Raw genomic sequence first — 25,712 nt, 5'->3', positions numbered from 1 at the left:
TACACAATCATTTTTTTTCATACAGATGCAAGCATATCTTTAAAATAAATTTTCTAGCAGTAGATTGTTGGGTTAAAAGATTATTTGAATTTAAATGCTGAAAGAAATGTACTGATAAATTGCCCTCCAAGAATCTTGCTTTCCCAAGAACGTGTATTGTCAAACTTTTTTAACCTTTATGCATTTAAGGATGAAAACTGTGATATTTTCTATTGTTATTTCGATTTAAATTTAATTATTGGCAAGGATGAGCACATTTTTATATGTTTATAACACACTTAGGTTTGTTTTTCTAAAAACTGTCTTTGTCTTTTTTTCCCCCTCCATGGAATGTTGAATGTTTTCCATGTTGAATTTTTTTAACATAATATTTCATTTTCGTTTTTTTTAAACATCCCTGCTTGTGTTTCTTTTTTCTTCCTTTTTAAAAAAATTTTTTAAATTAAATTTATTGGGGTGACAATGGTTAGTAAAATTACATAGGTTTCAAGTGTACAATTTTGTAATACATCATCTATATATCACATTGTGTGTTCACCACCCAGAGTCAGTTCTGTCATTGCCATATATTTGACCACTTTTTTCCCTTGATGAATGTTATCTTATTGGTTTACAAGGGCTCTTCACATATTAATGATATGTGTATTTAGTCTGTCCTTTATGTTGTAGATATTTTTCTGAGCTTTTAATTTAGTTATTTAATCCTTTATGGGGACTTTTATGATGGAAAAAAAGTTGTTAATTTTTATATAGTTAAATATTTCAGTCTTGTCTTACAGCCCACACTCCTAACCATATGCTCAAACTGCCTCTCCAGTTTGCAAAATGATGACGTTAATTCCAGTTTTGTTGTCGCTTTTGTTCAGGTGTACTAACAGAACAAGCAGCAGGTACTCTGGGACAGAATCTTGAAGTGGAACCATACTCACAATACAACAATGTTCAGTTTCCCCAAGTTCAACCACAGATTTCCTCATCATCCTATTATTCCAACTTGGGTTTCTACCCCCAGCAGCCTGAAGAATGGTACTCTCCTGGAATATATGAACTCAGGCGAATGCCAGCTGAAACCCTCTACCAGGGACAGACTGAGGTAACAGAGATTCCTGTAACAAAGAAGGCCCGAATGGGCGCGTCCGCAGGGAGAATAAAAGGGGATGAGCTGTGTGTTGTTTGTGGAGACAGAGCATCTGGATACCATTATAATGCACTGACCTGTGAGGGATGCAAAGGTAAGTGCCTTTTGGTTGGCAATTTTCTCCTCGTTAAGGTTTTACTATGTTGGTTGTTGAAATCTCTTAAAATGGATTCATTTTTTGTTTCAGGTAACTTCCCGTTTTCTCCTCTTTTGCTTCTACCTCTTCCTATCCCCTCACCTTTGTTGGGGTGTCGTAGATCTCTAGGAAAAGCCTGTAAGAATATTTAGTTTAGATATAAGTGACATTTTGCCTACGCACAACCTTGCAAGGAGTTAAAAGAAATTTATGATTGTGGATTTTATTTATCTTTCTTGTTTTTGTAAAAGAAAGAGAAACTTGAACTTATCTCTTTTAAAATTAAGGTCAAGGAGACTAGAACTTTATTCAGTAGATATTTTAAAATATATTTTCATGTACTTTAGTTAATTGAGATAAAATAGAGAAAGAAAAACAGAGGGAAAGAAAGAAAGAAATGGTAATAGCTTATATTCAACACCATTTAATTTAGTAGGAACATAGATCTGTGAGAGATGCTGTGGGAGAATCAATGAAGTTGCAATCCACTTAGAATGGATTAACTATATAACATATAAAATATGAAAATGACTCAGTATAACTTCCTACATGATAACTCCCCCAATGAGGGCACAGACAATAAGTTTGTAAAATTTCAGAAGAAAGGACAGAGTGGATGAGTAGGTTAACCTATTTATCTGTGTCTTTCTTCATTCAGTAAATGTTTATGGAATACTTACCATGTGCTAGGCGCCGTGCTAGCTTTTACGACATTGAAAGCTGAATAAGAACTGCCCTTGAGCAGAATCTATTGAATGGTGTGCCAAATTCAGGTTCCCAGATGCCAGCGATTGCCATAAAAATAAACAGCCACGTAAGAATGGCTCAAGGACGTTTGAAACCTTTTGAAAGTTCAAATGATCAGATTGTGTAAAACTACATCAGTCACCTCTTAAAAACTTGGTATGATTTCATTAGGTTAAAAAAATATATAGTGTTTATGCCCCAAATTTAAAAATTAAAACAGATCTATAAAGAAAATTTAAAAGATCTCATTTATGGCCTCCAAAATATCTGTATTATTTTTGTAGAGAGTCAAGTTTTAATAGGTAAAAAGAGAACTTACAAATTCTTTGAAGTCATAGATTATGTCTTCTTCAGCTGTTACTCTTCATAGAATTCAACACAGTGTCTGTTAATTTTAAATAATAGGTAATTAATTATGGAATAAATGTTTTTTGAATGACATAATGAAAATCCATGTTCATCGCTGGTACTTGGTATATGTAACTCTATTTTGTAAAAATACATTCAAAGTCTTTTACTGTACTTAATTCTTCTGTACCTCCAAATGATAAAACTAAATATTATACTTCCACCCCCCCCCCATTATTTAGTGACAATTTTTCCTTGAGCAGTCAGAGTTATGGAGATGAAAATCTGCTTATATTACAGTTTAAAAAAAAGAATTGAACTAAAGAAGGGAGGGATGGCAAATTTGTTAGAAAAATAAAATAATTTCAAAATGACTAGCCTGAAAGTTGGATTAAAATAAAAACAAAATTCTACACATTGGTTTGAAAAATCAACTGCTGACCTACATAAAAAAGAAAGAGCTTTGTAGTGGCTCTAGTTAAAAAATGGCGGGTCTGTTACTCTGGAGGGCAAATAAAGACCAAAAGATAAGTAGACAGAATGGCATATTTGGGGCATAATTCAAGAAATAATTTTCTAACACTAACAAGAAGACTTCCAACAATGAGATTGGCTTTCTGCCTCAGGTGATAATGAACTCCTCATCATTATAGAAATTCAACAAGAGGTTAGATGGTCAGGCTTGAGTCCTCATACGGGAAGTTTCTACCTTGTATGGTAAATTGTATTATTTGGCTTCTGAGGTTCTTCTTTAAATCTTCTGAATCTAGCATACCACAGTTTATAATGTTCTAATTATTTCATACCTGTTTGTCCTGTCTTCTGGCCTAGTTTGTAAATTTCATAAGTCAGAAAATATCTATAGGTCATCTCACCCTTCCGATTGCTTTGAATTGATCAAAGGGAAGGTTAGACCAGGGTTTCTGAAGCACAATGCTATTGACATTTGGGGCCAGATAACTCTTTGCTATGGGGACATGTCTTATATACATTATGGGATGTTTAGCAGCATCCCTGGCTTTTCCTCACTAGATGCCAATAGCAGCCCCCTAGTTGTGAGAACCAAAAATGTCAGCAGATGTTGCTAAATGTTCCCTGAGGAGCCAAATCACCCCATTGAGGACCACTGGGATCGACCGTTCAGTTAAAAGCACTATTATAATATAGAGTTTGTCAAACTTAGATTACATATGGAGCTTTCTTGAAGTGAGCCATGTTTCTAATGTTGATTTAAATTGCTTTTATTAAATTCCTTATGTTAATTTTTAATACAATAAGATTTCTATACAACAAAAGAACAAAAACCAATTTACAAAATTAAATACAAACAAAAATATGAAATCAATCAAATAACAGACTGTTTAGATTATGTGGTTTTGTTGCCCAAATTGTTATGAAAGCACAGGTTCATTAGAATTTAGTATATCTATACCACACATCACATGAGGCCTCAGTCCCCACTGCTTTTCTCTGCTCAAACAATTCGTTCATCCAAACCTTGGTTTACTTAGAGCTCCATTTGGTCATCCCTGAGCTGAGTACATCCCATGCATAGTAAGTTAACCTTTGCCACATTTTCATAGCTCTGCACAAATAAATTGCACCCCTTACTGTTAATGAGATCATGGATACAAACAAAAATGAGGGCATTTTAGTTTGAAGGGCAGTATAAGATGGTCATAGAAATGATCCAGAGAATGCTATTATTAATTTTTAAAGACATCCATAAAATCAAAATATAGAAATAAATTTATGTGCAAAGGACTTAGAAAAATGTCTGGTGTATAGTCAAAACTTAGTAAATGCCTATCGCTATTATTGTTGTGGTCTTAGAATATATTAACATAGAGTACAGCGGCAGTGTGAATATTTTCTGCTTATCGTGATAAATATTGATGCCCAACTCATTATCATTTATTTGGAAGGATTATTCCATTTGATAGCCATTCTTGACGGAAAGCTTCTCCAACTTGTCTGTGTAAACCCGTGCTACTCAAAGTGTGGTCCTTCGTCCAGAAGTACCAGTTCAGCATCACTTGGGAAGCTGTGAGAAATGTGAATTTGAAGGCCCTGCCCCAGACCTACTGAATCAGAATTTTTGGGAATGGGGCCCAAGAATCTGTGGTTTAACAAGGCCTCCTTTCTAAAGTTCGAGAACTACTGATGCAAATCACATCTCAAAGTCAACTGAGGTGACTCATCTGGCCAAACAGCTTGGTTGTGCACTGTGATTGTGAAATTTTCAAGGGTGGGGATGCCACTCTCCATGAGGTCATCACAAGGACAATTCGATAGATAAAAATGTAGACTAGAAGCCTGGACTAGAAACACACCAAGCCTAATCTAAGTCATGTTTCCTGCTTGGAGAGACATAGAAAAGAAGAACATGCACAGCTTATTCTGAAAATCTGGATTCAAAAGAAAAATCCCATTATAAATACTTTGGACCCCACAAATTTCAGTGCCAATGATATGCCAATACTACAAACATTTTCTCAGGTCTTTATAGCAGCTGTGGAAAATAGGTATTACTGTGCCTATTTGAGAGGTGAGGAATAGCGTACCGTTCCAAAAGGAAGCTGAGATTTGGAGGCCAGTGCTAATAGCTTAGGTGATGTATTTACTACACTTCAGTAGTAAACGTATTAATTCTCCATATCCCCATTGTATAGATGAAGAAAGTGAGGCCCACCAGGTTACGATGACTTTTATTGCTTCCCACTAAGTGATCATTCTACTCTTTAAGCTATTTGTTTAAGGCTGATATTGACTGCCTTGATGACCAAAGGAAGAAAATCAAGTGCTTATTTGGGTGTTAAGGTATCAGTATTGTCCAAGACACGGGAACAGTTATCAGTATCAGTATTGTCCAAGCTGGCTTACCTCCTCATAGGTGAAGGTTGTAGGGAACCCTTGTCCTTCTGAGAAGAATTCAGGAAGGAGGCAGTGTGAATAAAGAAAGACCCGTGTGCTGAGGACAACCCCAAAAAACACCAACTTTAAAAGCAGGCAGGGAAGAGAAGCCCATAAAGAATATGGAATAGAAGTCAGAAATACAAGGCACCCAGGGAAGTTCAAGGTCACAGGAGACAAGGGGACAGAAAAGTGGTCAAAAGAGAACCATTGCTTGTCGTTTAGGAAGAAAAAGCTGAATCTGGAATTAGATAAAATTTTAAGAGCAGAGGAAGACAGAGCTTTTTCACTGATTTTGATCTGAAACTTTGCCTCTATGGTGGCAGCTAAAGGCCCAGAGCGCGAGGAAGCAGATGAGGTGGAGCCAGGCAGAGCCCATGTTCTTCTGTACCAGGGGCTGGCAATTGTTTTCTGTGAAGAAACAGATAGTAAACATTTTAGGTGCTAATCCATAGCAGTCTGTTTTAATTATGCAACTCTGCAAACACAGCCGTGCAAAGAAGGAGCATGCATGGCTGTGGCTTTACTTAACCTTGACAATTTTACAACTTAAGATAAAACAAAAACAAAAACAGGCAACGGCTGAATTTGACTCGTGGGCCTAGCTGTCATTCATTTGCTGACCCCTGTTTTAGAGCAATGACTCTTAAGGGTCAGTGTCACAATTAGCTGGGAGCTGTGCAGTGGGAGAACGCAACACTCAGGGCCTGTGTGCAGGAAATGTAACCTAACTCTGTATAACTGGATTTAATTCAAAAGTCCTGGTGGGAACTTTATTTCATTCAAATCAAGATTATTCTACTCCCCTCCCAAAAAAGAGAAAAAAACCCCAAATGGAAAAACCTTGTTCTGGGGTTTTGTCTAAATTCCAGGATTATGCAATCTTGTGGATGGGTTGGGCGCTGGCCATTGGGCATGGGGCTCTGGTTCTTGGTACTGTTAACAGTCTGGCTTCCATTGGAATGTTGTTCTAGCTGGTCTTCAGTCACCAGTGGGAAAGGTCTCTGAGGCTCCGTGCTGGGTCCTGGGCACACTTTCCCTTCCTATCTGGCCCACCTATTTCCTTGGAGCTCAGGTGGGTGGGTTCCTGATGCTGCCCCAGTGGTACTCCAGAATGCCTGGCTGCCCAGAGAATCCAGGCAGCCATTTCATCTGCTCCTTTGCCACTCTGGGTGCAGGGAACCCTGAGGGCCTCTCCAGGCTCGCCCCAGGAAAGGGTGCAAGAATCGCTCTGTTCTAGGATTCCCGAATGACATGGAGCGCTATAATCTTTCAGTGCCCCCATCCCAGGACTCAGTCTGAAGATGGGGATGGGGAGCAGAGAGGGACAGAGCTCAGGACCTCCTCAGGTACTTCTTAACTTCTTAGCTCTTTTCATTTCCTCTTTGATTGTCTGCCTCTCCCAACTTGGGGAAATTTACTGTCTGGGATCTTGGAACTTAGGCTTTGATGAATGAAAAGCCAGTAATTGGCTCCTTTGTGCTTTGTATATGTTCTCTGGAGAAAACAAATGAAAATTGTCCTAGCTCAGTGCATAGCTCAGAATAGGACAATATATAAGTGAAAGAACCAGTGCCCTGTGCCAGGCAGGCCTGACAGCTGGACCAACTTTGTCCTCCTACCCCATACCCCTTGGATATTTGAGCTTCCAGATGCAAAATGACTTTCCATCAGAGGGAGTGTGGACTTGATTTGACAGGCGCGTATTGAATCTAGGCTCTGTACTTCTTGACCAACTAAGCAAGGTACTTAATATATCAGTAGGGTTCAGTGAAATAAAACAGACACCCAAATTTCAAGCAGAAAAGAATTAATATAGGAGAAGCTGGAAAGGCAGTGGAGCAGGTTCTATGCTAAGCAAGCCTCCAGGAGGATGCTGAGAGCCACACTGCGGCACTGGTCTGCCAGGGCAGTTGCTATTCAAGAAGATGGAGAATCGGGAAGCTAACACAGCTATTGGCTTCAGGAAGTGTCACCTAAGCTGCCATCTAGGGATCAGGATGCTGTCTTACCACAATTACTGGCCCCAGAGGCATGGCTTGCCTGTTAAATCTGTAAATACAAATAATGAATGCCCTGTGTCTTGCCTCTCAATGCCCTCAAAGCTAGCAACTGGAAACCAAGATGCTGCCACAGCAAAACTCCATGATCCTGCTTGCCAACAGCAACAACAGAAGCAGTAGAAGCACAGCTCTTTCTTCACTTCCACTTTCCAAATGTCTTACAAGGGCATCGGCTTGGCAGAGCTTAAATCATATGCACAATGTTAGCTGCAAGAGAGTCTGGAAAAGATTGAGTTCAACTTTCCTTCCTTAACAGTAGAGGGTGCACACCAGAATAAAGGAAGGTACAGTGGATATCTAGCTAGCCTATCTTTAATTTGCAAAATATTTAACTTTTCTGAGCCTCCTATCTGTAAAATAGGGATAATATCTCATTCACAGTCATTGTGAGGGCTAAATTGATTTTTATATGTAAAGATCCTGGCAGTTCTCTTGCTTTAGGACTTCACCACAGATCCGTCAGAACTGTGATACACACACACACACACACACACACACACACACACACACACACACACTTGAAAGTTTTCTAAAATTTAAAACAAAGATCATGGTTAAACTTTCTGATTTCATTAGCCTCTATATCTGTTTTTAGAAATATTTAAAATTTTCTGAATATTTTATTTCTTGTAGACATTTATGGCACAATGAGAGAAATTCTGATTTTTTAAAAAGTACCTGCAGAACACAAGCATAATGCAGAATGACAAGGACTGTCATTTGCTCAGCACTAGATTAAATCGAGAGCTTTCTTTGCCCTTGGTTATCAGTAGAGCATATGGAAATATGTGAATGTTTGAATGAATTTTGATTTAAACTGCAAACCTCAGCTAACAAATCTGATCTGCATCTGACTGGAAATTTCAAATGGTCACATTTCCAAATAGGTCAGTGTCAGTCACATTCTTCTCCAGGCCAGGAGACTCTACACCTATCAGGGAGAGAATAGGAGAATACTTAAAAGGCATCTTATGAGTAAATGGGTGACCTATTGTCCTTTTGAATGTATTTTTATAGAAGATAGTGAACAAGCATTAGATTTAGTTCTAAAGTTTGAGAAAAGATTCCAGAAATATTGAAACTATTCTAAGGTATAGAATAATGTTTTCAATGGGCCTTTTGTTTATGGGTCAGGGCTGAGGTGCACTGACTCGAAAACATACTAAAATCCTATTTGATTTTGGTATATGACTTTGTAAAATTTAATAATGACCCTAATGATCTCTATAGGTCAAATTACATCTGAGTGTGATGCAAGGGGTGGGGTTTAAACTATTTCACTGCATTGGAAGCCTTTGATAATGGAGTTATAAAAATCATGGGAGAAGTAGGATCCTGAAGGTAGTCAATCTGGATTCCACTCCCAGCTGATTCTCTTTTCAGCTATTTCAAGTTACTTAACATCTCTGGGCTTCAGACCCTTCACCTACAAAATGAGGATAATAAAAAACATAATGAGGGCCTGCCGAGTGGCGCGATGGTTAAGAACTGGCTTGGGACGCCAGAGGGCCCCGGTTCGGATCCCATATATGAGGGCCAGTGACACTGCCCTCCACAGCTAAGATGCTGAACAACAGCTCAACCTGGAGCTGGGCTGTCATGAGTCGCCGGCGACGGTGTAGGCTGCAGCCCCTGTGGCAGTGGGTTGCCATGGGCTACCGTGCGTAGCCAGCAGCCAGCGTGAGCGGCCAGCAGCCAGCGTGTAGCGGCCATCCAGAAGCCGGCGACTGATCTGCCTTGCCCGGGAAGAGTGCAATGATGGTGCCAACTTGGGCCAGTGAAACAACATCCTCCACAACTAGACTGAAGAACAAAAGGACAGCAACTTGTCTGTTCCCCTTCCCCCAATTCCCCAGCGCTGTTCCGATCCCCCCAATTCTGCCCCCCAAGAAAAAGATAATGAGGAGGAGGGTGGGATGGTGATGGTGATGATGATGGTGATGATGATGAAAATAGATAGATAGATAGATAGATAGATAGATAGATAGATAGATAGATAGATAGATGATAGATAGATAATGTATATCAAGTGATTATTATGTGCAGGCTTTATCTGAAGTCTTTAGATGTACTAACATTTAATCTTCAGGACAACCCTTTGAGAGAGGTATCTAGGGGTTGTCAGGAGGACTAAATAAGCTAATGTGTGTAAAGCAATTAACATGGCATTTGCCAATAGTAAATCCTCAATGTCTGTTAGTAGTATTATTATCATTGGGTTCTTGTGAAGAAAAAAATGAGGCTTTGTTTTTAAAACATCTAGCTTTGTATCTGGCACACTTTAGTGCTTAATAAGAATTAGCTATTGTTATTTTATTGGTTAATTCTTATTAATTTATCCTCATTATTCTTCTGTTCATCCAGCCCTCCTCATTTGGGTCACACACTATCTTCAAAACAATTTTTTTACTAATTAATTAGTTAATCCTCCAGCTCCTGGAAGTTTACCTACCTGGGAATCCAAATGGCTCTTAAAGACATGCAAAGCCAAATTCAGGTAGAGCATCATTACCTCGCCCTTCATCCTCCCAAAAGATACAGTAGGGGTGAGGGCATCAGTAGATCTCTGCTTTCAACCCTCTTAGATGCCTTTATCACTAAATAAACATTTTGTCAAAGCAATAAGTACACCAGACTCAAAAGTCAACTTGTGAAAAGGGCATATAATTGTTCCAACTGTCTGCACCCCTAGTCCTGCTCCCCAGAGGCAACCACTGAAAACCACTTGTGTTTTTGCTTTTTGTATTTTGCAATTTGTTTTTTGGTCATTTGAAAAGTGTGTTGATTTCTACAGAATCATCTGCCCTCCCCACGAAAACAGAGGAAAAGGCAGAGAAGGCACAGAGTTATTTATAATATTCCTTATCCTTTTAATGTCCATGGGAATAGCAGTAATAATCCCTCTTTCATTTCTGATATTAGTAATTTGCCTCTCTTTTTATTGGTTAGACTAGCTAGAGATTTATCCACTTTATTGATCTTCAAGAACCAGCTTTGGGTTTCATTGATTTTCTCTATTGTTCTCCTATTTTCAATTTCACTGATTTCTGCTTGAATTTGTATTATTTCTTGTCTTGTGCTTACTTTTGATTTAATTTGCTCTTCTTTTATGGTTTCCTAAGGTAGAAGCTTAGATTGTTGATTTCAGTTCTTTCTTCTTTTCTAATACATGTGTTCAATACTCTATATTTCCCCTCTAAGCATAGCTTTTGCTTAGAGGGGAATGTGGACTACTCTTTCAAGAAGGTTTGCCATAAAGGGGAGCAGAGAAACAAGATGATGGATGGAAGAGTGGGGCTGAAAAAGAGTGTTTTATTTTAAGGTGAGATTGGCTTAGACAGAACAAGTGCATCTTTAATAAAAGGGAGGAAGGAAGATTAAGTGGTGCAGATACAGATAAACTAATAAATTTCATGGTGCATGTGGGAATTCTCTATTGATAGGCTGAGTTTTCTCAGTCAAATAAGAAGCTCAGTCCTCAGCTGAGAGTCAGGTGGGGAAGTGGTGTTGGGAGGTTAAAGAGGAGAAGTTGTAACAAAATACTGGAGTAGAAGAAAGGACTGACGAGGGATGTGACATGATGCCTGTAGCACAGATGGCGCACTGCAGATTTATTGTTAGGAATAAATAAAACTGTCAGTATGGTTGTGTATTTCTTTCTGATGCCCTGAAGCTACTCAAGTGTAGGCATGGAGTAGGTAGAGAGTTGAGTTTAATCTAACTCAACCCAGAATCAAAAGAATTAAAGGAGATAATTTTATAAGTGTACAGACACTCGTGCCCACAAAAATAAAAAGCAAATAAGATTGTCTCTGGGAAAGACACCTGGGTAGGTTGGGGACAAGTATGGGAAGGAGATGTTTTACTTTACTTCCTTTCATATCTATTGATGTTTGAACCATAGGAAAGAATGAACTCTTCAAGAAAATGGTAAGATAATTTTAAAAAGAGATAAGTGGTAAAAAGACAATGGAAAATAGATGGATGGGGCGGCATCCAAAGCCCTCTGCGATGCGCAGTCAGCAGCAGATGCAAGCCCCAGGGAGGACAGGGAGGCTGACTACCTGGCTGTGCAGACAGGGCTAAGTCCAAGAACCACACCACATACAACCAGTCCCCAAAATGGCACAGAAGCAGCATCAAGAAACCCCAATCACAAAGATATGAATCTCTTAAGGGGGTGGACCCCAAGTTCCTAAGGAACATGGGCTATGCCAAGAAGCCAACAAGAAGGGCCTGAAAGAGATGCAAGCCAACAACGCCAAGGCCTTTAGTGCACGGGCTGAGGCCATGAAGGCCCTCGGAAAGTCCAAGGAGGTCAAGCCCAAGATCCCAAAGGGCGGCAGCCGCAAGCTCAGTCGACTTGCCTACATCGCCCACCCCAAGCTTGGGAAATGTGCTCGAGCCCGCATCGCCAAGGGTCCCAGGCTCTGCCAGCAGAAGGCCAAGGCCAAGGCTCAAACCAAGGCCCCAGCCATGCCTGTGCCTGTGCCTTCAGCTACAGCTCTGCCTCCAGCTTAGGCTCCGGCTCCCAAAGGAGCCCGGGCCCCCATGAAGGCTCCAGAGTAGAGGCCTTTGTCTGCCGATGTGAGGATGGAAGGACTGGTATGACCCCTGGGCTGCGGTCTTCATGGGGCTGGTGTCATCCTGTGCTGTTTGTACAAATCAAGCTGAGTCAGGATCTGTAAAAAAAAAAAAAAAAAGAGAGAGATGGTTGGAACACGTGAAGGATACTGCTATAGATAAAGTGGTGATACTTGAGCTGACATAAAGGATGTGAGGGTTCTGTCTTTTATTATTATTATTATTATTATTATTATTATTACTATTATTCTTAACAACTTATTACAATGTCTTTTATTCTGAGCTTGAGTGAGAGATCATTTATTTTTTGATCATCCAAAATCATTAGGCCAAATAATCAAATGACCTTTTAAAACATTGTTAGGATTTATGTTTATTTACAGTACTAAAATGAGGTAGATTTATTTATTTATTCATTTATTTATTTGCTTGTTTTATTCTTTTTAATTTCACTTATTCTACTTAAACCCTCTACCAGATTTTTTTTTGCCCCTCGCTTTATTTTATTTCTTATTTTTATTTATTTTTCTTAGTTTTAAGGGCACAAAACAATGCAATGAGGTAGATTTATTTTCTTTCCCAGTTCAGTTATATGGTTGAGCTGATGAGCTGATGAATCAATTAAGCTTAAAAAAAATTCTTCTATGAAAGATTTTCAAAACCAGTAACATGTAGCATGTGTCTGTGAGCTTATCAATACTATACCTTTCGGTGTCTTACACTTTGACCCTGCACTTTTTATTAATAGGTTGAGGCAAAAGGAGAAACAGACTTAGAGCTGCTTGCAGGTCAAACTCTGACAAAGGCAATTCCCTGATGACTCTAGAAAGGAGGGGGATCTCACTGAGGCGCCTCGGAGAATGCTCTTTGTCTGAGTAGCCTGCTCTTAGCCATCAGGAGGGAGGACAAGGTGTGCTGTCAGATAGAATGTTCTGGTCCTTGTCTTCTGGGCGGGAGGACTCCCGTCTCCTCCTGGCACTGCCCTTCCCCTCTGACTTATATTCATAGCTTGAGACTGAATGCCAATATTGCTGCTATTTATGGGTTAGCACAGGGGGTGGCAAACCTTTCCTGTCAAGGGCCCGCTAGTCAGTATTTTAGGCTCTGTGGATATTAAGGTCTGTCACCACTATGGGACTCCACCATTGTAGTGGGAAAGCAGACACCATGGTCATGAATGAGCTTGGCTGTGTTCCAATATACTTTGTGAATACTGAAATTTCAATGTTATATGATTTCTACATATCACAAACTAGTATTCATCTTTTGAGATTTTTTTCCAACCTTGAACATGTAAAAAGCATTCTGTGGTTGTGGGCCATACAGAAATAGGGGGGCAAATGTGCCCTGCAGGCCATAGTTAGCCAGCTCCTGACTTAGCGCAGTGACCCCTCTGAATGCTTTGGGCCTATATCTCCTTGAATCTGAACTTGAATGAATACTACATTCTTCGCACCTGTATTGTGCCACATTTCTCTATACTGTTTTCTATCTTTCAGAAATTCATCAACATTTTTGATACACTGATGAGGCTGTTTTCAAACTCTTCTAAAATATGTTGTTTCAATGAACTTCTCCCTCCTTTTTGATACATAATACATATTTTCATGGGATATTTTGACATAAGGGAGCATAGAAGTTTGATGAATGCCCTTTGACTGCTAAGTTGTTTGTAGATTTGTCTACTGATGAATGATATTAGGCAACTTCCAAACCTAACCCAAAGTCAGTGCTTTTAAAACTATTTAAGAAAAAAAAAATCAATAGAAATTGTAGTTGGCAAAAGTGTTGGCAAAGTCAGTTAGACATTTGTTGGTGGCTCTCCAAAATATTAAAGGAAACAAACTTAAAGTCAATGGTTCGACAATGAAATAGTCTACAATAATTTTCATCAACTATATCTCAGAAGTTTGAGGATTTTGTCTTTCAAAAAACAATAGTCTGAAACAGCTCTTGCCAAGCAATCAGGAATCTATTACCAAGTTTAAAAATGTCAGCAAGAAACTCAAGAAGAAAGGCCAAGGTCCTAGATTAAGAAATTGTGTGATGGAGACCAAAGCTTACTTTGTTTAATGTTGCCAGCCCTTTTCTCTAGTTTGTACCTCTTTGCAGCTTCCTAACAGAGACAGAGGTGGAAAAGATAGCTGGGGTTGGGGAGGAAGAGTAGAATGTTTCTGAAGAAGCTTTGGAGATAGAGAAGAAACTACGGAGCACTTGACATGCTGTGTGGGATTTGGGAAGATTAATGTCTAAAGACAATGTTTAGGGATGCAAGCTCCTTACTAGGACAGCATAAGGTAGTAGTTAAGAGCACAGTTTGAAACCTAGCCTGTTGAGGTTCAGACCTGAGCTCTACCATTGACTATCTTTAGAGACTGAGCAAATTACATCATCTCTGTGTAAATCAGTCTCCTTATCTGTAAGAAAGAGATAATAATAGACACTACCTCACAGGATTGTTATGAATATTAAATGAATCACCATATGCAAAGTGTTCAGGACAGTGTCTGATACAAAGCAAGCCCTATATAAGTAGGTGGGATAGTCCTCTTAATTCCAAGGTGTGCTGAGACAGACCAACAGGCTAACTCTATTGGGCAATACTGGATGTAAAGATCACTAGTTGCTTACCTCTGTGTGTGTGTGTTGCTGTTGAAAAAGCCTAGAGGATTTTAAAGTTTTAAACAACCAACAAGTTATTGATTTCAAAGTAATGGAGAGCTTACTGTCAGTTACTGGAGTCTGGTGTGTGCATGCGCATGTGTGTTTGTGTGTACACATGCAAACACATGTGTATATGAGCTGAGAGTAGGGAGTGGTATGTGGATTCCATGGGCATAAAGAAGCAGAAAAGCAAGATGGACAATATTCTGCATATCTGAGCAGTCCATTTTACTCCCTCGTTAGCTGTCCTCCTGCCACACCAGGGATCCCCCTAGAGCTACCCGTTCCTCAGATGGCAGTGCCAGGCCTGTCTACTCATCTTTTGTTACCAGGGAGCCTCTGTTCCTCAGTGAATTTCCTTTCCATTCATTTTCAAATGACTTTTCTGATATGGGCATTGTTGAATATGCACAAGACAGAGAGGCTCAGGTGTGTGTATGGCTGGATTTGCATAAGTATAAATACAGTATATGTACCCATATTTAAGTGATATAATGATAATATTGTGTTGCCATCTCAGAATGAAAGCTAATTAATTCAGCTATTGAGATGATAATGATTTCCTTCTCAGTTAACACCAGAGTGAAAAAAAAAAAACCTGCAGAATTTTCCTACGCACTGATCCTTTAACTCATCTTGGAATAAAGAGTTTTATTTCTGTTAACTAATGAACTATCAGTATCTGACGGCATGAAAGGGAACTATTCCTGGGAGGGGCTGAAGATGAGGAGAAAGGCTGGCTCAGGAAGGCTAAAGTGGTCATTGAGCTCAATGATTTGGTACCTGGAAAAAAATTATTTTTGCCAATAGTTTCTCTAAAAATGCATATTTTGCCATTTGCACTCCCAATATCAACTTTCATCTGAAGCACAGTCTCTTTTTTTAGACTTTCTGTGGTTGAATTTGACATTTAGGAGAACACTAAGATCGTTCCTAGCGCAAGTTATACCAAGTGACAAATTCACAAGCAAGTCTGTCACTTTTTAACCTTGACATCAGCCTCTGCTTTCATTTTTAGTGTTTCCCCCTCCCTGTTCTCATCGCCTCACATCAAGTCCAGGTACTTATCACCTCTTGCCTGGTCACAGTCTCCTGCCTCCAGCATCCAGTCTCCCTGTTCCACCTTTCCTGACCTCGCACTTAGGGTTCTTCCCATCATGCAGGTTAGGACATACCCTCCTCTGCCAAGGCCCAAAACCCATTTAATGGCTTCTCTGTCTACACAGTGAAGGCTCAACTCCTTTGCTTGGCATTCAAGGGCATTTAACCATATTCTGCTCCACTGCTATGCCCTCACCCATCTCCCACTAATTCAGCCCCACACTCGAACCTCCCATCAAGATGGATTATCCACCCTCCCTTGGAGCTCCCATAACTCCCTGCCTTTGCTCATTTCCCAGAGTACCCTGCCTTCTTTACAGGCCATGTTTCAGAACGCTACTTATTCTCTAAGATCCAGCTCAGATTTCATTTTTATTATGAACTCTTCCCTGATCCCCCCTACTTGGAATTAGTCTCAGCCTATATAAGTCCTTTTCCTCAAGATGCTCGACTACTAGCTGTTGGGGAATTGTCACATTATACGTAGTTTACTAGAATAATCTTTTACTGCCTTCTGCTCAAAAGGCTGTCATAACAAATATGCATATCTCCATGTCTGTGATGGAATTGCTGCCTTCCCCCCTTAAATTTGGCACAACCTTCGCAAGTGTACAATGTGGCCCTGAAATGATCACGTTTCATCTACATTCCAATGATTTATTATTTAATTAGCTATCCTATTACTGTATCTTATATTATGCTGGGCATTTGTTTCTGCCTTCTCACTAAGGTGGGAGCTCTGAGGACAAGGACTGTTCTACTCCTCTTGGTATCTCTCAGGTCAGAGAATGTAGCTTTCAGATAGTAGGTACTTAATATGAAGTTATTCTACCCTCTTGTGACCCAAAGGAGGTAATCATGGTAAACATATTGCTTAAGCGTGTGCATTTTGGTGACCAGCTGGGTTTGACTCCTCCTAGTCCACTTATTAACCGTGATCATGGCCAATGTACTGGTACTTAACCTCTCTGTATCTTTTTTTCTTCATCTGTAATATGGGGACATATAATATTATCTTCATCATAAAGTTGATACCAGGATTAAATAACTAAATGCAGGTAAAGTGGTGAGAACAACAAATAAGGAGTGCTCACTAAATGTTAAATATTATTCCAACAGGCTGTTACAAATAGGAAGGATTCTTGCTGTCTCAATTTCTGCAGAGGCAGGAAGACAGTAGATGCTACGTTCCAAAGTTGGCCCATCTTTCAATGGGTGGTCAAGAGCTAATTAAATACTCATTTACTTTGAGGGCATGAAGTTGGTTGAGTTGGCAATTATAGAGCAGTCTTGCTCCAAAGACTTTGGAGCAGGCAACTAGTGGGCTATGAATCCCATAACCCCACTGCAAAGGGGTGAGTGAGAGATGCAAGTGTCTACCACTAGGGGCCACCACTGAAACGTATGGTACTTTGTGAGAATTAGGAAAAGGTGTCACCTCTTCCCCAGGTAAAATCTATATACTAAGGAGGCTTTGCTACCTGAGGCCCAACAAAAGGGCCTTTAACAGGATCACTTGAAGAGAATGACACATATCCCCCGAAACTGAAGGAGACTGGAGGCTGGCATCTGAATTTCACCTGAGAAGTTGAAAGGACAAGAGGAAGGGTGGCTGACCACCTATGGATAAGTGGGAGAGATTTCTGTGCCCCACAGAGTTTGTTGGACCAACCAGAGAAAGCTGGCATGGGGTTATCTTAAGTCCACGCTAAAAGGGCCACATGGAGGGACTTTGGCACCAAGAGGATGGAGGTGAATTGCCAAATTCCTAGATGCTGAAGGAGACATAAGCCATGGACTAGAATAGAGATGTGAGGAATTGCAGAGGAAAGTATCCCAGTAACAGGGGGCGGNAACAGGGGGGGGGGGGGGGGGGGGGAGGCGGGTCTCTAAAGAACTCAACCCAAAGAAGAAAGTCAACTTCAGACACTTGCTGAGCATAAGCCAGCTTCTCACAATACACACAAGTAAGCACTTTCCTGTTACTTCGCTTGCTCTCACCATCCACTCCTTAGTCACCACACTACCTTGACTCTGAAAGTGTCAGGTTCACCAGTTGGAGGAGGAAGAGTAGAAACGGAAAGTGGATTCAAGAAGCAGAAAGGAATCCAGTCACATCCCCTGCCCAACTCTACGCAGCTTACCTGTAGCAGGCTGCAGCTGTGGCTACCTTCTCAGGAGAGATGTTTGTTTTTAAATCAAGGTTGGCATTTTGTGTATTACACCAAGCTGGGCATATTAAGTCCTGAATTGGAACCTTGAATGTGACCTCTCCCTGTCTGCCTGGTAAACAGCAACTCGTTTTCCAAGATTTAGAGCAACACTCCCTTCTGTGTCTGACCTCTCCCTCCAGAGCTGGCCATTCTCCCTGCCTCCTCAGCACAGCCCAGGAATGCTGAATTTCACTTGTTTGCTTGTTTGCCTGGCTTTGCCCTCAATCAGACTGTAGACTCTAAGAGGGCAGGGATGATGTATTCGCCTTTGTACCACCAGCCCCCAGAACACACCAGCACATATTTGTCCTCCAGTGAAGATATCATGAAAGTAATCTATCTTTAACAATGAACTAAGATGTTTCCTACGAGAGGCTACAAGGCAAACATGTCTTTATTATTGAGATAAATTCAAAACAGCACCCTTCCTGGATGATGCAGTACAGTTGAAAGTACTTTTGTCCACAGTGTGCTCAAGGGTGGCCGGGTGCTCTCTGGGGGTTCCTGAGAAAATGCTTGGGCCTTTCCATCCTCATTTGTCTTTCTGAGTGGATGTTGTTAGGAGCCTTTTTACCCCTGTCTGTGTTTCTTCCACAGGTTTCTTCCGGAGAAGCATTACTAAAAATGCTGTGTACAAGTGTAAAAATGGGGGCAACTGTGTGATGGATATGTACATGCGAAGAAAGTGCCAAGAGTGTCGACTAAGGAAATGCAAAGAGATGGGAATGTTGGCTGAATGTATGTATACAGGTATTCGCATCAAGCAATTACATTCCACTAAAAATCTCTTAAGGAGGCAGATGTCAGGTAACTCATCTAATTAGAATGGTACTTCACATAGTAAAGAAGGCATTTACTAAGCCATTTAAGTTCTTGAAAAGGGTAATAAGCCACTGAAATTGTCCAAACTGTCAGCTAAAGAGCATTTTATTCACTGGGACGGCTGTGTTTTGTTGTTCATTGTTGCATGAATTATACATGGAGTGAAGTGGCACTCACATACAGTTAAAATAACATGTTTTAATAAGCTACAAAGAATGACATTCTAAAAGTTTCTTCCAAATTTGATTTAATATCCTTTTTATTTACTGTTTAATTAGCATACAAATTTACAGTTGTGGGAAAAATTAAAAATGCTTTATAAGGTATAACTGCCTCTAAATGGTCTAAATAGAGTTTTAAACCAAGTCATTTTATTAAGAATCCTTCTCCTCTTAGTGCAGCTCTGAACCGTTTTGTATAGCTTTATACAGGAAATTAACTACCCCGAGTTTTAATATCATTTTGTCCTTCAATCTGATTAAAAAAAAGACACTGTATTAACTGCTGGCGTTGTGAGGAAGCGTAATCTTCATCAAAATTTGGAATGCATGCTAGTATATAACATATTAATTTTTCATTCCACAAATTCTACAGACCACTCAGATTCTGAGATAAGTCCTGTTCCTCCTCAAAACACAAATAGACAAACAAATGTCACCCAGGGGATGATAACATTCAAGGAGGAATGCCACATGACACAAAGCCTTTGGAAGGTGACTCCAGTTCTTTTATTCCCAAGCTGTACAGGCCACTGGGCTGGACCCAGAGAAATAATGCGTGCAGGGGGGGGGAAGAGATAGGTCAGTGTAAATAATGCAGCGGTGGGTGGATGAAAGTTTTATAGTGGGTGATCGCAATCTCGTCTTTGCATATGTGAAACATGAGACTGCAGCAGGGGCTGCTGCTGGAATCCAATCTTGCAATGGAAACACTCACTTCGATATTGGTTAGTTCATGTTGCTCATCACTTAAATATGAATGTGTTCCAACTGAAACCCTGAGGACATTTCTCATGACTCCACCTACAAGAGTCTATAACGTTATTCATGAACATGGACTCATCCCGCTGACAGATGCCAAGCTTTCACATGAATCTTATAAACGAAATTTCTAGGACAAAGAAATTCCTGGAACTTCATTTCATTAACATTGAGAGAACAAGGAAGTTAAATGAGAATATGGAGGATTGTTCTACATTATCTTTTATAATTCTGTTTAAGTGTAAATAAATGATGATGTGTGATTATTCAAAAGAAAAATTCAAAGTCCCCTGAGTTATGTTCTCAATAATTTATACTGTTCTGAAAATTAACTGGATTTTAAATTCTTTCCTGAGGGATCTTGATATTTGTTTTACTCAACGCATTTACTTATGTATTTAATGTGAAACTGAATATACTTATGGTATAGCTATGCAAACATGAAGGAAAAATAATAGTAACCCTATATTTTGAACCACTAGCTTTCAAGGCCCCCTAGACAATAGGGAGAGTTTCATTCTCCATTTTATTGACTGAATACCTTACATGTGTACAATGCTTTGGCATTACAAATCCTTTGCATAAAGTTCATTTAAAAAAAAATGACACGATCACACTTAATTGACACAAAACTCTGCAAGGTAGATATTATTCCTGTTTTAGAAATGAAGATACAGAAACTCATGAGACTCACAGAAAATAAATTTCTTATTCAAGGCCAAAGCTTAAACCATCAGAAGGGCTGGAATTGGCTCGGTGCCAAATTGCATAGGCGCTCTTATGAGCTGACTGCATTTCAGCTGCCTCATGACCACACACCCACCAGTACTTTCTATGGTTAAGTCTCTATGTTTACTTTTTCAGGCTTGTTAACTGAAATTCAATGTAAATCGAAACGGCTGAGAAAAAACGTGAAGCAGCATGCAGATCAGACCATTAATGAAGACAGCGAAGGGCGCGACTTGCGACAAGTGACCTCCACAACTAAGGCATGCAGGGTAATAACAGGCAACGGTGTCTGCCAAGACCAGCAGCCGCTGAGCTTCTAGGCGTAGTGATCCGGTTGGGCGGCTTTCACATGAAAGTCGCAGCTCTATGCGCAGAATTTCATTTCAATTGTGCACTAAATGGACTTCTTTCTAACCAAGAGAGTAATAGAAATTACAGTGTAAAAACATCAAATAATAACAGTGTATAAAGTAAAAAAGTGAGGGCTGGCAGAGTGGCTCAGTTGGTTAAGAGCTCGCTTAACAGTGTGAGCTCTGAGCAACAGGGTCACTGGTTTGATACCCGCTACAAGCTGCCGCTGAGCTGCCAACAGGTGGCAGGATGGCTCAGCTAAAAATAAATAAATAAATAAAAATTAAAAAAAAAAAGAAAATTTAAAAAAGTAAAAAAGTGAAAGTTCTCCTCCCTCGCTCCATTCCACTTCTACTACCCAGAGTTTGCCAGTAGAAATGGTCCAGTTTATAAAATGGATTTTTCAAACTGAGTTTTATGACCGTCCCCCCCCACACACACACACCCCACCCCCGTCATTGAGAGGGGAGGCTCAAACTGAGAAGGATGTGAACTCAATAGAGGCTTGTGAATTAGCCTTTATCAATGGGTAAAACAGAGTGAATATACATCAGTGGACCAACACAGAAAAGCCCTTCTCATTGAGGTCACAAATAACTCAAGAAATCCTTTGAGCAACTTGGGACAAAGTTGAAGAACAGCATCTTGGATGATTAGCTAAACATATGGTGATAATGCACAGGGTATTTGGAGGAATTTGAATTTGCCATTAGTTGAGAAACTAAAATCCATGATTGGTCAAGCCACACCCTTCTCAGTATTTATTATACTAGTGACAAGAGAAAACTTCATCCACATTTTGTTTTTCAAATGTATTATTTTGTATTGGTTTCAGAAAAATAGTTTTATATGAAAGCATTGTTTCACCATAGTGCTTCATCAGGAATGTTTCAATATTAAAGAAGCAAAGAGTCGACACAATTAGTCACACTCTTCAAAGACACTAGTAAAGAGGAGAGAGATGTTTAGAATCTAAATCATTCAGATTGATGACTCTATACTTCAGGGGTCAGCAAATTTTCTTCGGTCAAGGGCCAGATATTTTAGGCTTTGACCATATGGTCTCTATCGCAACTATTCGACTCTTCCCTTTTAGTGTGAAGGCAGCACAGGTAACACCTAAACAAATGAGTGTGTCTGTGTTTCAATAGATTTATAAAACCCGGTGGGTTTGATCCAGGGGCCACAGTGGTCAACCCCTGTTCTATATGAATAGCCTTAAATGGATTCTCCATTTTATACGTGGGAACTTTCCCTTAGATATGACTAAACTTTGAACTTTTGCTGATCTTCTCTATAAATGGGCTCAATAGGCTTCAAATACAGACTATTATTTATTCCCAAGAAATACATGAAAGAAATATTTTGTTTTCCCTATTTTACAGATAGGAAAATGAATAACTTAGGAGAAATTTAGTGAAATATGATATGGCTTGTTTAAGGGACCCATAGAAAGAAATTATGCATTATATCACAGTGCATAGTTCCTGCCACTCTTATGGCTTTTTTCAATAATTTATGATATTGGTTTACTCCAGATAAATGCACGTGCGCATTATATAAGAAAAATGCCTGAAAACCAACCTCCCTGACACCTTTTATTTTTTTGCCAGTGTAGGAGAAAACTGAACTCACCCCAGATCAACAGAATCTTCTACATTATATTATGGATTCATATAGCAAACAGAGGATGCCTCAGGAAATCACGAATAAAATTGTATGTACAATATATGAAAATACATGGGTTTAAAGTTAATTTTTTGGGAGGTTTTACTATCTTGGAGCTGGAATTTATGTATAAATATGTTACTTTGAAATGATTAGAGCTAAGAATTTAAGTCATACATTTAAACTTGTTGCAGCATTAATCACCTAATGAGTGAGTTTTCATATCTATCTTGGTAATAGTAATTGCTCTCCAGGGATCTCAAAAATATGAGCTGGGTCTTTAAATGTTATTGTCTAAATCTGGTTCTTTAGCCTAATGGTTTTATATGGCTTTATACTTTTATTTACATATTAATTATTTGCTTTTTTTCTTAAATTTCAGTTAAAAGAAGAATTCAGTGCAGAAGAAAATTTTCTCATTTTAACTGAAATGGCTACCAGTCATGTACAGATTCTTGTAGAATTCACAAAAAAATTGCCAGGTATTTATACATGTAGTTACTTCTCTGCTACCCTGTGCAGTATTCTTGTGCCATTGAGAGCAGCAGATCTGTTCATTGCAAAATGGGAATCATCTCACATCTGATTTAATGTGTCTACTATAGACATGAAAAGTTAGAACCAGATAGGATATGTAAAATCATTTATAATAATTATTCTTCCAAACTGGTAGATTAAGAAATGGAGGCTTTGCAAAAAGTTGTCATTCATCCATTTATGCCTTTAATGATAAGTATTTGTTAACGCCCACTCTATACTAAGTACCTAGCTGTTACCTTCAAGGAGAGTGATTAAAGTCTATAATAAAAAAGGGTATACAAAGTGCTGAACAGACCGGAAATCATTATTAATTGTATCTAAGAGACGCATATTTGACTTGAGTCTAAAAGAAAAAGGAGTTTTTCAGGTGTCATGGAGGAGAAGGTGCATTCCAAGTCAAGAGATGTGCCTGTGAAAATACAATGAGGCATGAACAAGAATAGAATTATTAGAGATGGGAGAGAAAATTCAGTGTGGCTGTAGCATAATATCTGTGGCTCCTTGGTTAGACACGGGGTAAGCTGGTACCAGACTGATTAGGCCTAACTAAAGAATTGAATTCTTGTCCCCTGGATGGTAAAGAGTTTTTGATGAATTATTTTTTGACAGGGAAGTGATGAGATTTATGTTATAGAGATATGGCTTTATCAGGTTTGTACAAGATGGATTTGAACAGGGAGGGGCTGGAGGCAAGGAAGGTCAGTTACTATGCTTCTGCACCAGTCCAGGCAAGAGAGCTTGAAATAAAACAATAGCAGTGAGAAAAAGAGAAGAGTGATAAGACTTGATGAGCAAGTGTTCATCATGTCAAATGAGGGAGAGGGATTTATCCACAGTCATTATGATATGGTGCCACCACAGAAACTGGAAGGCAAGATTCTTATCGCCCAGCCCCCAATTCTTTCAGGCACAATTTCAAAACAATCTAAGCCAATAGGTTTAAGTTGTTTCAGTGTTTTAAAAATATATTAGTACATTAGAATCCCATGGTCTAGAGGAGTATAATAAATACCTTGTATAGCAACACAACACTGTAATATTAAATTATAGAAGGTAACTTCTGACATAGGATTTTAATTAGACATGTTAATTTGCCTTCTTCGGAAAGCATTATGCCATTATTTTATTAAATGTGTCATGGATAGACATAAGCCTACATAATACTCATACAATGTGGGGAGGAAGTTCTCATTATCACTGAAATATTAATATTCTTTCATTTCTTTATTAACAATGAAAGAGGAACTTACTTTGTTAGATGCTAATTAAGCTTACGGCAATCTTAATAAAAAACAAGATTACAGAAGAACAAAAACTGTGGGAGGAGACAGCGGAAAAGGAGAAATATGATGTTTTTGGTTGTTTATGGAAAACGATTTTTCAGTTCAAATGGTCAGTTGGTCTTGAACCAAGAAATAATTGAAAATTAAAAAAACAAACCTTGCTCACAAGAAGGTAGATCGTCTGAAAGCAATGGCAATATCTTACACAATTCTTCATTCCCAATGCCTGGCCTGGTTCCTGAGGGAAAGAAAGAGTACAATTAATGTGTGTTTAATGAGTAAACCAGTAGGAGAAAGTTTTTAAATACAGAAGGAAAGGAAAGGCAAAAAACTCTTGAGAAAGAAAAAAATATTTTAAGAATAATTATAGAAATGACATTATTACCAGTAGTATTAATAGTGATACCAATAATGAAAGAGTGTTTTGTGAAGGACCTAGCTGTGTCATTCATTCCATGCTGCAGTTCATTGAGCATAATCTGTCCTGGGACCTGTCCAGGGTGCTGGAGACCTGGCCTGTCTCCTGCCCTCAAAGCAGTGCTTTGATTCTCTGGAACAGTGACATTACTTCTTGATCCTTAGCATTACTCTCTTCTCTAAACTCCCATTGTTGCTTAATACTTTCCTAAGCCATTTAGTCTTTGAAGGCATTATTTTTTCTCTATTAGTGGTGTGTGTACACATGTACACACAAGCTTGTGTTTGTTTCCCTTTCATTTCTTCAGTCATTCAATTATTCAACAAATAACTCTTGGATACCAATTATGTGCCAGGCACTGGGGATACAAAAGTGAACAAAACATGCAAAATCTGCCCCCAAGAAATTTACCCTCCAGTACAGGTGGCAGACAATTAACAAATAAGTAATATAATATCATGTCAAGGAGTGGTAAGTTCAGTGTATAAAAATAAAGCAGGTAAGGACAAGTGAGTGCTAGGGAGTGCTATTTCAGGTAGAGTCACATTGAAGCAGAGGCCTGCATACAGTGACGGGGTGAGCCATGGCGATAGCTGAGGAAGAGCATTCACCTCTGAGGCACAAAAAGCAGGCTTGTGTGTTCAAAGCACAGCAAGGGGTCAGTGTGGCTCCAGTGCAATGAGTGAGGGGAAGGAGGAGGGGGAGAAAAGGTTAGAGAGACTGCTGAGGACCAGAGCATATAAGCTTGGATAAGGATTTTGGATTTTCCAGATGGTATTATATTCCTTTAGATTGCCAATTTCCCCCCATATTTCTCTGATTTTCCCCACCCTGCATGGTGCAGTGCTAAACTGAGAGAAGATATCTCAACATGACCTTGACTTTTTTTTTTCCTTTGACATGCTATCCATTCTCCAGATTGATTAAAGATTCATTAGTTGGCCAAATATTTCTTTCAACCTCTAGATACACATAAAGATTTTTCTGGTTCATGGATATTTGATGTTCTGTTTC

The 25,712-nt window shown here is 39.3% G+C and overlaps 1 protein-coding gene and 1 pseudogene across 1 annotated transcript in view; both read left to right on the top strand.

The window, feature by feature from the left end:
• The window catches only part of NR1H4 (nuclear receptor subfamily 1 group H member 4), a 78,386-nt gene that overhangs the window by 30,317 nt on the left and 22,357 nt on the right, over positions 1-25,712 (top strand). The window contains 5 exon segments of the mRNA XM_019641668.1: positions 867-1,232; positions 18,505-18,657; positions 20,574-20,707; positions 22,408-22,506; positions 22,840-23,071. Of these exon segments, the coding sequence (XP_019497213.1) occupies positions 867-1,232; positions 18,505-18,657; positions 20,574-20,707; positions 22,408-22,506; positions 22,840-23,071 (984 nt within the window).
• Positions 5,599-12,101, top strand: LOC109382297 (60S ribosomal protein L29 pseudogene; annotated as a pseudogene).

Source organism: Hipposideros armiger, unplaced genomic scaffold (assembly GCF_001890085.2).
Source record: "Hipposideros armiger isolate ML-2016 unplaced genomic scaffold, ASM189008v1 scaffold_63, whole genome shotgun sequence".
Lineage (NCBI taxonomy): Eukaryota > Metazoa > Chordata > Mammalia > Chiroptera > Hipposideridae > Hipposideros > Hipposideros armiger.
The sequence above is the reverse complement of the archived record's forward strand: the minus strand, read 5'-3'. Positions and strand labels throughout refer to the sequence as shown.